Below are 13,951 nucleotides of genomic sequence, written 5' to 3'. Positions count from 1 at the left end.
CTACAAAGCCCTAAACGGTTTGGGACCTGCCTACCTGCGTGACCGCCTCTCCGTATATGAACCCACGCGCTCCCTCCGTTCATCTGGAGAGGCCCTGCTCACGATCTCACCTTCGTCGCAAGCGCGTTTGGTGGGGACGAGGGACAGGGCCTTCTCTGTGGTTGCCCCCGACTTTGGAACACCCTCCCCAAAGACATTAGACTAGCACCCACGTTGGCAGTCTTTAGAAAGAACTTGAAGACCTGGCTATTCTGATGTGCCTTTCCAGAATAGGATAACCCCAGCACTACGTCCCAGAAGCACTTTATTAGAGTTTAAGACTCTCTGCACATTGCACTTGCCCAGAATCAAAACATATCACCTCTCACACCCAGCACTTTTTAAACCTGTACCCTTCATTGGCCCGGCCCTGGTTTTATTGCGTAATAGTGTAATGTTTTAGTTTTTGTTATTGCTTATGTTTTTAATTTGCTTTGCATTATATTGTTATTGTCCGTTGTTGTTGTGTTGAGGCCTTGGCCTTTGTAAGCCGCATCGCGTCCTTCGGGAGATGCTAGCGGGGTACAAATAAAGTTTAACAATAATAATAATAATAATAATAATAATAAAATCAAACCAAGAACTTTACTAAGTCCCAAGCAGATCATAAATAGGGTCAGACATGCTGTTCTTGAGGTGAAGGAAAATATGGAATCCACTCTCTTTTCTATATACAGGGTGAGGCAGCATAACTTCCCTTTTTTTAATGTGCGCCATTCAGTCAGTTGAAGACGTAGCAGAGTGCTAGTGGTCTCATTCGAGAGGCAGGAGTATAAAGTTTTGTCCTGACACAGTTCAGTCACCATCATGAATTGGAACAGTGAGGAGCGTGCTTTTGCCATTGAGGCCTACTTTTTGAGTGGGTTTCGAGTGACTGAGCCGCTCTCCAGATTTGGCCCCTTGTGATTCTTTTTCTATGGGGTTTTTTGAAGAACAGATCCAGGAAGAAATTGCCAACATAACGCCTGCTATGCTGGCAAGAGTCATGACAAATGCCAGAAATCGGTTTACTCTGTGTATGGAGAATGGGGGACGTCACCTACCTAATTTGATCTTCAAAACTACGTAAAACAAAACTTTAGGTATGTGCCTTCATTATAAAAAAAATAAAAATTTCTGATTCATGCAATGGATTTTATTAAGTTTTGAAAAAAAGGAAGTTATGCTGCCTCACTCTGTACAAAAGCCAAAAAGGCTGTCAGGTGAATCTTTCTTGAACAATGGAACCAATATAGCTTCCTTCAAGATACTTAAGCCAGCTTGTTAGTTTAGAGAGCAGTGCAGACTAACAACTTTATTTATTTATTTGACTTGTATACCGCTACTCCCAATTTTTCTCGGAGCAGTTTACAGCAGTAGATTAAAACAATACAATTAACTTTAAAATACAATAAAAACAAGAACAGACATAGTCCCGAGTTATTCATCCATCAAAAGCTTGTCGGAAGAGAAAGGTTTTACAGGCTTTCCGAAAAGCAAGTAGGTCTCGGATAGATCGGGTTTCAACTGGCAAGGCATTCCATAAATAAGGGGCCACAATCGAGAAGGCCCTCTGCCTAGTAGAGGACAGATGATAAGTCCGGATGTTGGGGACTTCAAGCAAATTTTGGTCTTCGGACCAAAGTAATCTCTGGGGTTGGTAGGGGGATAAGCGGGCCCTCAGGTACACCAGACCCAGACTATATAAGGCCTTAAAGGTTAATACCAGCGCCTTGAAAGTAATCCGGTACTCAATCGGTAAGCTGTTGTAGAATTGGGGTGATACGGCACCTCACCGGCACCCCGGCGAGAAGACGAGCCGCCGCATTTTGCACCAGTTTCAGTTTCCAGATCACTGACAAAGGAAGGCCAATGTAGAAGGCGTTACAGTAGTCAAGCCTCGAGATTACCGTCACCTGGATCACCATAGCCAGGTCGTTCCTAGATAGGTAGGGAGCCAGTCGCCTAGCTTGACGCAGATGGAAAAATGCAGATCTGCTCACAGCAGAGACCTGGGCCTCCATTGTGAGCAAAGGGTCCAATAAAATACCAAGGCTTTTTACAGAAGATGACAGACGTAGTGTCTCACCATCCAGGGTAGGCAACTTCATTGGACAGGGGTAAATTCGACCTTTGCTTTTTCCTGGAGTCCACCACCACTCATTTCATGATGTACAGCTACTACTAATGGGGCTCCATGATTAAAAGGAAGGCGAACCAGTGCATGCCACTGAGACAGCAACACGGGAGACTTCCCATGTTCAATTGAGATCAGTGGGCGAAGCCAACATTTCTCCTTGTGGGATGGGGCAATGGGTGAGTCAAGCGATGCAGTGCATGGGGTGATGGGTTCTCTGTGCCCCTGATGGGCAACACCAGATTCTGATGCGGTCATATGTGACACAGTCACCTCTGCATTTTACCAGCAGTAAACAGTCAGGGGCTAATCAGGAATAAGTAGGTCATTGCTGCATTCCTTCTGCTTATGCTATGGCTGTCCACCAAAGTCAACATCGACACCGAAATACAACACCGCCTGAGCTCGGCAAGTGCAGCATTTTTCCAAATTAAGCAGAGAGTGTTTGAGGACCGGGACATCCGTAGGGAGACCAAGGTGCTTGTTTATAGAGCTATTGTCCTCCCAACCCTTCTATATGCCTGTGAGACGTGGACTGTCTACAGACGTCATATGGAACTCTTGGAACGATTCCATCAGCACTGCCTCCGGAAAATCCTGCAAATTTCTTGGGAAGACAGGCGGACAAACATCAGTGTGCTGGAAGAAGCAAAGACCACCAGCATTGAAGCAATGGTCCTCCGCCATCAACTCCGCTGGACCGGTCACGTTGTCCGGATGCCCGACCACCGTCTCCTAAAGCAGTTGCTCTACTTCAAACTCAAGAATGGAAAACGGTATGTTGGAGGACAGGAAAAGAAATTTAAAGATGGGCTCAAAGCCAACCTTAAAAACTCTGGCATAGACACTGAGAACTGGGAAGCCCTGGCCCTTGGCCGCTCCAGCTGGAGGTCAGCTGTGACCAGCAGTGCTGCAGAATTTGAAGAGGCACGAATGGAGGGTGAAAGGGAGAAGTGTGCCAAGAGGAAGGCGCGTCAAGCCAATCCCGATCGAGACCGCCTTCCACCTGGAAACCAATGGCCTCACTGCGGAAGAAGATGCAGAGCAAGAATAGGGCTCCACAGCCACATACGGACACACAAGAACACTGGAAGACAATCATCCTTGGAAAACGAGGGATCGTCTAAGTAAGTAAGCTGTGGCTGTCCAGGCTGTAATCTGTGGAGGCCTAATTTTGTTGTTGTCCAGGTCATAAACAGTGAAGACACAATTTCCATACCCCCAAATATTACTAAACCACTGCTATACTTTAGACTGCTAAACTGTAGACTGCAGTGAAAAACTGAACATGGATTCAATTGAAGTTTCTCATTTGTTAAAAAATATCCCTCAGATAAAAAAAAACACACAAGCAAAAATCTTATAGTGAAACTTGTATGAGGTGTACCTTATGCTTAAATTTGTTGGAATTCTTGTTCTCTTTCTTGTTTAGGTCAATGAAGTAGTGAGTGATGCGCTCCTTGGATTTGGAATCCATGTCCCATGAAATCTTGAACGAATCGCAGGTGATGTTGCTGATCTTGATGTTGTGTGGAACCGGAAGCTCTTCCATTTCTGCAATTCCACTATCTTGTGATTTATTTCCTACAAGCAGAAAATAAAAACGGTGACCCTATTATTAAGACTGTTACTTGAATGTATTACCAAATATACATTTTCTGGAAAATGAAAAGGCATTTTAGAATTTAAAAATTCAGGTGGCAGTATAAAGTAGAGGAAAGAAAGGCAGAGAGTGAAGGGAAGAGGAAAATCATAGAATCATAGAATCAAAGAGTTGGAAGAGACCTCATGGGCCATCCAGTCCAACCCCCTGCCAAGAAGCAGGAATACTGCATTTGAATAACCCCTGACAGATGGCCATCCAGCCTCTGTTTAAAAGCTTCCAAAGAAGGAGCCTCCACCACACTCCGGGGCAGAGAACGGCTCTCACAGTCAGGAAGTTCTTCCTCATGTTCAGATGGAATCTCCTCTCTTGTAGTTTGAAGCCATTGTTTCTTGTCCTAATCTCCATGGAAGCAGTAAACAAGCTCCCTCCTCCCTGTGGCTTCCTCTCACATATTTATACATGGCTATCATATCTCCTCTCAGCCTTCTCTTCATCAGGCTAAACATGCCCAGCTCCTTAAGCTGCTCCTCATAGGGTTTGTTCTCCAGACCCTTGATCATTTTAGTCACCCTTCTCTGGACACATTCCAGCTTGTCAATATCTCTCTTGAATTGTGGTGCCCAGAATTCAAAAGAACCCTTCCAGACAGACCCTTCCAGGTTTTCTGCTTTAAACTGGATTATATGAGTCCGACTGCTAGATAATCTGGGATAAAAAGAAAACTCGTGATCAGATCCTGTCTGGAAGGGTCCAGAGAGAGAGAGAGAGAAAGGCAGGATGAGGCCAGAAACAGCAAGAATTTGTATTTGAATACGAACCACTCAAGTACAAATGTATTGATTCAACAACTGGTTCAACGGATCCAACTCATTGGGACCAACAAATAAAATTTGGCCTATCCCTCACCCCAAACAAATTTTTTCAAGTTTTGGATTGGAGATAGGCTGGATAGAAGTACAGCTAAGTTGAATTCTGGAATGTAAAGCCAAGTCCATATATTCATTCATCAGAATAAGATGATAAAATAATCTTATTTTATTATCCGTTGGCTTAAAACTTTTTAGCCACATATATGATCAACCATGCTTCACCCAATCTGGGATTTTCATGGTGGCTTATTTTTTTCACTGTGACTTTGGGGAGAAATTAACACTTCATTCAGATCCATTTTTAAGATCAGGTGCTTCTAGGTTCATGTTTTAAGTATTCTTGTCCACGGAAAAGTTAGAAACCCAATGCAAGTATTTAGTGTCACTACTTTGACCCCTCCTTCCTCAATTTAAAATCTGAAATGTGAGGATAATGCAATGAAAAAACTTTATTCAACAGGTTGGATTACTGTAATGTGCTCTACGTGGGGCTGCCCTTGAAAACGGCTCAGAAATTCCAACTGGTTCAACGGGTGGCGGCCAGGATGTTAACTGGCGCCCCTTACAGAGAGAGGTCAACCCTCCTGTTTAAGGAGCTCCATTGGCTGCCGTTTACCTACCGAGCCCAATTCAAGGTGCAGGTGCTTACCTACAAAGCCCTAAACGGTTTGGGACCTGCCTACCTGCGTGACCGCATCTCCATATATGAACCCACGCGTACCCTCCATTCATCCGGAGAGGCTCTGCTCACGATTCCACCTGCGTCGCAGGCACGTTTGGTGGGGATGAGGGACAGGGCCTTCTCTGTGGTTGCCCCCTGACTTTGGAACACCCTCCCCAAAGACATTAGACTAGCACCTACGTTGGCAGTCTTTAGGAAGAACTTGAAGACCTGGCTATTCCGATGTGCCTTTCCAGAATAGGATAACCCCCAGCACTACGTCCCAGAAGCACTTTATTAGAGTTTAATGACTCTCTGCACATTGCACTTGCCCAGAATCCTAACATATCACCTCTTACACCCAGCACTTTTTAACCTGTACCCTTCATTAGCCCGGCCCTGGTTTTATTGCGTAACAGTGTTATGTTTTGTTGTTGTTGTTGCTTATGTTTTTAATTTGCTTGCATTGTATTTTTATTGTTTGTTGTTGTTGTTGTTGAGGCCTTGGCCTTTGTAAGCCGCATCGAGTCCTTCGGGAGGTGCTAGCGGGGTACAAATAAATTTTAATAATAAGTAATTAATAATAATAATTGTAATTGTTTTAATGCATTTTGTGTGCCGAATTTTTAAAAAACCCCAATAAAAATGCCCTATACAAAGTTATTTCATAAATGGCATATTTTTTCTAAATTCATTTGTCATTCAGTTTTGATTAAGTGCAGACACTGTTCTGTCGCGCGCTGGGCCTGTAAATAGTTGTCTTTAAAACAGGACGTGCAACCTTTGCCCAACGGGAAGCCAGGGGGCCCAAAGAGAAGTTCTCAGAGATTTCCACCACAAACAGTCTTTGAGATGGCTTGAGAAGTACAACAAAGTCTTTTATTAATGAATAATCAAACAGAAACTTCTCTTGTCTTCAGTAAAGTTAAGCAAATGATTCCAAGCTTTTAGGTAACTGGTGAATTCCTAAACTTGCCCACAAAGGACAGGCAACTATCTTCAATAACTTCTTCTTTAAAGGAAAAACCCCTTTTTAACTTCTCCCAGGCTGACTATAACCTAACCCTTACTGATGTGGGGTCTGCTACTGGGTCGAACTGCGTCTCAAACGCCGAGTGGATCTACCAGCAAGGCAGTAGAGTTCTTTAGTCTTTAGGGCTGTTTTCCTGGAAATTCTCAAAGCTGTGGGGATGCTTCCCTGGAAATTCTTTCCCTTCTGTTTCTGTTGGAATTTCTGTAACCCTGGAAATTCTTAAAGGTTGAAGCTTTTGAACAGGGGAAGTTTACACACGTCCTGTACATTGGCTAACCTTGCTGAGACTAACTAAAAAATGGCTCCCTTCCCAATTGCCCTGAGCAAGGGGCGGGACCAAAACTTAACGATGATGGACAGGTGGCCTGCCCTATAACTGCAACCAAAGGAAGCCACCTTCCTGCAGAATCCCTGACTGCAAGCAAACATTTGATACAAAGCAAACAAAATTGGAGCTCCTGTTACAGCTGTACCAGAAGAGACACTGATGTACCAAATCCCAATGTGATTTCTTTCAGTGATTTTGACTAGATCTGTATGATTTAAATCACCAAATTAAACTGATTTAAAGTATTTCAGAAGCATTTAATCTCTTTCACACTGTTTACTCTTTACTTCTCAAATAAATAGTCTTGAATCCCACATTGCAAAATAAAACATCAAAAGAATTTGTGGGGGAAAAACCCACATGATGGAGTCAACCTGAGTCCAGTTTTAAGTTTAGAATGCCAAGTTCCTATAAAACCAGCATAATTTTTATAATGGTTTTACAACCCTCACTTTTGCAAAGTCTACATGTAGAAGATTTTAACTTCAAAAAACCGCCATGGAGTACTCCCAAAAATTATTTTTGATCTGAAACATGAAGAGTTACAGCCCCCTTTCTCACTTTGTTCTTTTGTATGAATAGGAAAATCCAAAAGGCAACTAAATCAATCATTATTTTACTAGGTTCTTGTGGGTTTTTTCGGGCTATAGAGCCATGTTCTAGAGGCATTTCTCCTGACGTTTCGCCTGCATCTATGGCAAGCTTCCTCACAACCTCTGAGGAAGCTTGCCATAGATGCAGGCGAAACGTCAGGAGAAATGCCTCTAGAACATGGCTCTATAGCCCGAAAAAACCCACAAGAACCTAGTGATTCCAGCCATGAAAGCCTTCAACAATACATTATTTTACTGTTTGAAACGTTACTGGTTCCCTGACAGCCCTAAACAATCGCCTAGAAAATGTATATGTTTGTCTACATTGTGTGATCATGCCTGCAAAACCAATGGGATTATCCACACGGCTAAATGTTCATTGTTAGTTAAGACTTCATAATCTGGTTCACAGTAAATCACAGGAAAAAAAATGGGGCTGAGCCAATGTGCCTTAAAAAAAAAAAACTTTCCCTGAGAGACATGTGAAGTAATTAATGGCAGAGGGAACTGTTACTGTTGGAGAAATAATTGCTTTGCTAATTTAAAAGCTAAATCCAGACACTAACAGTTAACCTAAAAGCATATATGCATATGAAAATATATCTGCAGCCTCCCCCAAAGATCAATTTCTGCGAGTGTGGGGGAGTAGCAGGGAAATATTCAGGTTTTTTCCTTTACCTGGACATGATTGACAGATGTCCTTAGGGATCTCTAGATGTCTTTGTGAGATCCTTAATGATGATATTGGCTGTGTGTTCAGTAAAGCACTGGTTCTCAACCTTCCTAATGCCGTGACCTCTTAATACAGTTCCTCATGTTGTGGTGACCCCCAACCATAACATTATTTTCATTGCTACTTCATAAATATAATGCTGCTACTGTTATGCATTGTAATGTAAATATCTGATATGCAGGATGTTTTTCATTCCTTGGACCAAATTTGCCACAAATACCCGATGCACCCAAATTTGAATACTGGTGGGATTGGGGGTGGGGTGATTTTGTCATTTTGGAGTTGGAGTTGCTGGGATTTATAGTGTATCTGATTCTACACTGCCATATAATCCAGTTCAAAGCAGATAATCTGGATTTTTATGGCAGTGTAGAAGAGGCCATGTTCGACTCCATCTCGCAGGTCGGGGTTACACTCCCCCTGAAGTCACAGGTCCGCAGTTTGGGTGTCCTCTTGGACTCATCACTTTCGCTTGAAGCTCAGGCGTCGGTGGTGGCCAGGAGGGCTTTTGCACAATTGAGACTTGTGCGCCAACTGCGACCATATCTCGTGAAGGCTGATCTGGCCAGGGTGGTCCATGCCTTGGTCACCTCCAGATTGGACTACTGTAATGCGCTCTACGTGGGACTGCCCTTGAAAATGGCCCGGAAATTCCAACTAGTCCAATGGGCGGCAGCCAGGTTGTTAACTGGTGCTCCTTACAGAGAGAGGTCAACCCTCCTGTTTAAGAAGCTCCATTGGCTGTCGTTCATCTTCCGGTCCCAATACAAGGTGCAGGTGCTCACTTACAAAGCCCTAAACAGTTTGGGACCTGTCTACCTGCGTGACCGCATCTCCGTATGCGAACCCACACGATCTCTCCAATCATCTGGAGAGGCCCTGCTCAAGATCCCACCTGCGTCGCAAGCTCATTTGGTGGGGACGAGGGACAGGGCCTTCTCTGTGGTGGCGGCAAGTTTTTATGAAGAGGGTATTTTAGAATTGGTTCAGAGGTATGATAAGTGTTTGAACAAACTTGGCAACTATGTCGAAAAATAGAGTGAAGTATGTACTTTCTGAAAATAAATTTACTTTTTGGAAATAAACTTTCGTTGTGTACCTATGTTCAAATGGACATTACTTAAAAAATAACCCTCGTAGTTTCAACCGTATTCTTCATAACAAACAGAATGGGTGTTGTGCTATTATAGTTCCCAACATATAACAAGATTCAAACTGAATTGTCAGACCTTTACCTTTAAATACTTCACACACCTAGTATTCTTTTCGGATTCCAACAGCAGCATCCCTCCAACTGTCACCAATGGACAACCTTCTTTTCAGAACATCCTCCTGCCACTCACAGAGTTCCCTGTGCTGGGGTTGGCTGCCTCCAATAATAACAGAGGTTTCTTAGCAACCAGACAGTATCATATTTGCAAGATTTTCTCCGCAGCAATGCCACATATACCAACTGTGTGACCCTCCAGATGTTGTTGATAGCAATTTCCACTATCTCTAACCATCCACTATTCTGGCCAAGCTGCTGGGAGAAGGAGCAAAACACCCATCCCTTCTAAAAATCATGCAGAAAGGGAAGACAGAGAAATACAAACACAGAAAGGGAAGTGTTTCCTGACCCGAAACCTCGCATTTGCTTTCATTTGTTTTGCTGCTACTACCACTAAGAAATACATCATACTACTGCTTAATTTCTCCTTCACTATAACAGCAGGCCTTCTGTCAAGCACAGTTGAAGCACATGACAATGTAATTTTCATTCTAGCATTGACTGTTTCCCAAAATACAACATGTACCACCTGTCCCAAATAACATTGTAAAGTCCTGATGAGCAATATAGGAATGCATTGATGCTGCGGCACCTTCTACACTACCAGATTATCTGCTTTGGATTATCTGGCAGTGTAGACTTAGATAATCCAGTTCAAAGCAGATAAAGTGTATTATCTGCTTTATTCCGAAATACCTGGGAGTCACTTTGGACCGTGCTCTGACCTACAAGAAGCACTGCCTGAACATCAAGCAAAAAGTGGGCGCTAGAAACAACATCATACGAAAGCTGACTGGCACAACCTGGGGATCACAACCAGACACAGTGAAGACATCTGCCCTTGCGTTATGCTACTCTGCTGCTGAGTATGCATGCCCAGTGTGGAACACATCTCACCACACTAAAACAGTAGATGTGGCTCTTAATGAGACATGCCGCATTATCACAGGGTGTCTGCGCCCCACACCACTGGAGAAATTACACTGCTTAGCCGGTATTGCACCACCTGACATCCGCCGGGAAGTAGCAGCCAATAGTGAAAGGACCAAGGCAGAGACATCTCCAGCTCATCCCCTGTTTGGGTATCAGCCAGCACGTCAACAACTTAAATCAAGACATAGTTTTCTTGGATCTACAGAGACACTCGCTGGAACACCCCAGCAAGCGAGAGTCCAAAAGTGGCAGGCTCAAACCCAGCACCTCAATCCATGGGTGATACCAGATGAGAGACTCCCCCCTGGGCACACAGAAGACTGGGTGACTTGGAAGGCGCTGAACAGACTGCGCTCTGGCCCCACGAGATGCAGAGCCAGTCTTAAGAAATGGGGCTACAAAGTGGAATCCTCGGCATGCAAGTGTGGAGAACAAACCACTGACCACCTGCTGCAATGCACCCTGAGCCCTGCTAAATGCACAATGGAGGACCTTCTTGCGGCAACACCAGAGACACTGCAAGTGGCCAGATACTGGTCAAAGGACATTTAACCAACTACCAAATTTGCAAAATCTGTGGGTTTTTTTCTTTTTCTTTTTAATCTGTGTGTTTGCTTTGCTCTGCTAGAACTGTAATACAATGGTATGGTTGCTGATGACACGATAAATAAAATCTGCTTTATTAATCTAGATTATATAGCAGTACAGAAACGGCCTGATCTCAGATTATCTGCTTTAAACTGGATCATATGGGGGCAGTTCCGGACAGCAGCAAAGTGTAATGTATCATGTTCTGCAGTTGATGGTGGTTGGTGGTGGTCGGCCTGGCAGTTGGTGATGGAGGGGTTAATGTAAGTCTTCGTTCTAAAGGGTTGAGTAATCTGTAAGTAAGAGTTCATGGTTACGGTGCTCCATGCAGTCATGCCGGCCACATGACCTTGGAGGTGTCTACGGACAACGCTGGCTCTTCGGCTTAGAAATGGAGATGAGCACCACATCCCAGAGTCAGACATGACTGGACTTAATGTCAGGGGACTACCTTTACCTTTACCTAAGAGTTCATGGGTGAAAGCAATTAAGGGTGGAGGTATGGAAGAGATGGGTTGCAGCGGGGTGTTTCTGCATATAAGGAGCTGGCCTTGGGACTGATCTTTGGGAGAAAAGTATTTGTTTTATCTTGGTAGTAGATGCTGCTGGTTTTTCCCCAGGTTTGTTAGTGTCATGACCTGTCTGCTGAACCTTTGGGATCCTGCAACCTTGGATCTTTGGACTGGCTTTTGACTATGGTATGCTGTTCATTTGTTCAGTCGTCTCCGACTCTTCGTGACCTCATGGACCAGTCCACGCCAGAGCTCCCTGTCGGTCGTCACCACCCCCAGCTCCTTCAAGGTCAGTCCAGTCACTTCAAGGATGCCATCCATCCATCTTGCCCTTGGTCGGCCCCTCTTCCTTTTGCCTTCCACTTTCCCCAGCATAATTGTCTTCTCTAGGCTTTGCTGTCTCCTCATGATGTGGCCAAAGTACTTCAACTTTGTCTCTAGTATCCTTCCCTCCAGTGAGCAGTCGGGCTTTATTTCCTGGAGGATGGACTGGTTGGATCTTCTCGCAGTCCAAGGCACTCTCAGAACTTTCCTCCAATAGAGAGGAAAGTTCTGAGAGAGTTCCAGACTATGGTATAGATGTCTTATTTATTATTTATATTTATTTCAAAGTTTTATATACCGAGCTTCTCACCTCATAAGAGGGACTCAGCCCAGTTTCCAACCATAAAAAGACACACAATTGGTAAAATATCAAAATACACATTACAATAAAACATTAAAAAAGCACATATATTTAAAACTACAGTGGTCAGTCGTCATACTAAAATCGAATATACATCATCTTCCTTCCAGATCATTGTCTCATTCTTCAAAAGCCTGTCTCCATAACCATGACTTCACCTGTTTCCTGAATGTCAGGATTGTTGGGGCAGTTCTAACCTCTGGCGGGAGAGAGTTCCAGAGTTGCGGGGCCACTACCGAGAAGGCCCTGTCCCTCGTCCCCACCAGCCGCGCTTGTGAGGCCGGCGGGACCGAGAGCAGGGCCCCTCCAGACGATCTTAGTAATCTTGATGGTTCATAGGGGAGAATACGTTAGGAGAGGTAAACCGGGCCGGAGTCGTTTAGGGCTTTATAGGTTAACACCAGCACTTTGAATTGTGCTCGGAAGCTAATTGGCAGCCAGTGGAGCTGGTGTAACAGCGGTGTGCTCCCTGTACCCAGCACCCAGCACGTTGTACTTGCTGCAGCTTCCGGGCAGTCTTCAGAGGCAATCCCACATAGAGAGCGTTGCAGTAGTCTAAACGGGATGTAACCAAAGCATGGACTACCGTGTTTTGGTTACCGTGCTTGTGTTGGAAAATGGAGCCAAAACATTTAAAATGATATCAAACTTCTATAGCTGTGTTGTATAGATATACAAAGAATATCAGGTAAAAGCAGTTGATAAATGAGGGCAGGAAGAATGACACTTGAATTAAATGGTTTTGAAACTGACTCTTTTCCTCTCAAAATCGCAAGTTAAGAATTGATGATCACCTGCCAGACTTGGGATCTTGTTAGATTTGATTTGTTGTAGGTGAATTTTTTTAATCCTCTGTCTTAGCGCATGCAGTTTCAACTCTGGAAGTGCCTTCTGGCTTTTATCTTGGCTCTGCTCTCTAGGAGAGCTCACCTTCTTTGGTTAGCCAATTAGCATGCAAAACACTGCATGCCTCCTGCTATTAAGGAATTCTGCTCCTTCTTTCTCTCTCTCACTGGCACCAAACTACATAAATACCAGCGCACAGAGCATGTCTTGTTATAGTTGTATATGAGGCTTACAAATATATGTCTCAGAATGATTTCTTCTGCTGTAACCTTCAACAGCCAGTCCAAGCATATCAGAGTTGCACTGCGGTTTCCAAAGAGTGTGCTATCAAATATCTGCAGTTTGCACAGAAAAGGAAGCATGAGATACACCAGCCGATTGTCCACTGACCCCCACAAGGAGCACTGCCAGTACTAAAATTAGATTTTTCTCCTGCATAGCAGCTCTCCCCTGCAGTACTGCCACCAGCCAGTGCTAACGTGGCAAGGATTATGTGATGTTTATCAGCTTCATACTGCAAAAGAAGATAGGGAGATGCAAACAGACAATGTAGAAGCGAAAGAGGAAGAGCCGGGAGGATGGGTCGAAAGACCATAACAGCAGGAAACTAGGAATGGAAAGGCAAAGTGGCCAAAGAAAAAGCCATGCTAAAACATTTCTCATCACTGAAATAAAATCATAATGGAAGTGGCCATAAGATAGCAGGCATGTAGCCGGGGGGGGGGGGGGGGGGAGGCCTCGGGGGGCTTCAGCCCCCCCCCCCCCGAAATTTTCATGGTGGTTCGCGAAAAGGCCTTACTGTTATGTTTGTTCATATCATGATCTGATCACCATACTCAATATATCCCATATGCATGGGGGTATTGGGGTAATGATACAAAAGGTTTGCTAGGCTAGACCCTCTTTCACTCAGACTCAGCCCCCCCCCGAAACTCAGCCCCCCCCCCGAAAACCCCCTGTCAGATAGTGTTTGGTTTTTGCTTCTTCTTCTTTCTTTTTTTTTACTACACCTTCTACAACCCCACCACAGGCCATTTCGACTGGAGAATTCTGGGAGCTATAGTAAAAAAAAAAATTCAAAAGACTTGCCCTTAGCTTTCAACTGACAATACCCCTCATCCCAGATTTAATATTAATAT

The 13,951-nt window shown here is 44.2% G+C and overlaps 1 protein-coding gene across 2 annotated transcripts in view; it reads right to left on the bottom strand.

Annotated features, from left to right (window-relative positions):
- PHYHIPL (phytanoyl-CoA 2-hydroxylase interacting protein like) overlaps positions 1–13,951 on the bottom strand; it is a 193,338-nt gene that overhangs the window by 33,332 nt on the left and 146,055 nt on the right. For both annotated transcript variants that reach the window (XM_060768957.2, XM_060768956.2), the window contains one exon: positions 3,543–3,739. In XM_060768957.2, the coding sequence (XP_060624940.1) occupies positions 3,543–3,739 (197 nt within the window). The remainder of the gene's footprint in view (positions 1–3,542; positions 3,740–13,951) is intronic.

The sequence above is a fragment of the Anolis sagrei genome, chromosome 3 (genome assembly GCF_037176765.1).
Source record: "Anolis sagrei isolate rAnoSag1 chromosome 3, rAnoSag1.mat, whole genome shotgun sequence".
Lineage (NCBI taxonomy): Eukaryota > Metazoa > Chordata > Lepidosauria > Squamata > Dactyloidae > Anolis > Anolis sagrei.
The sequence above is the reverse complement of the archived record's forward strand: the minus strand, read 5'-3'. Positions and strand labels throughout refer to the sequence as shown.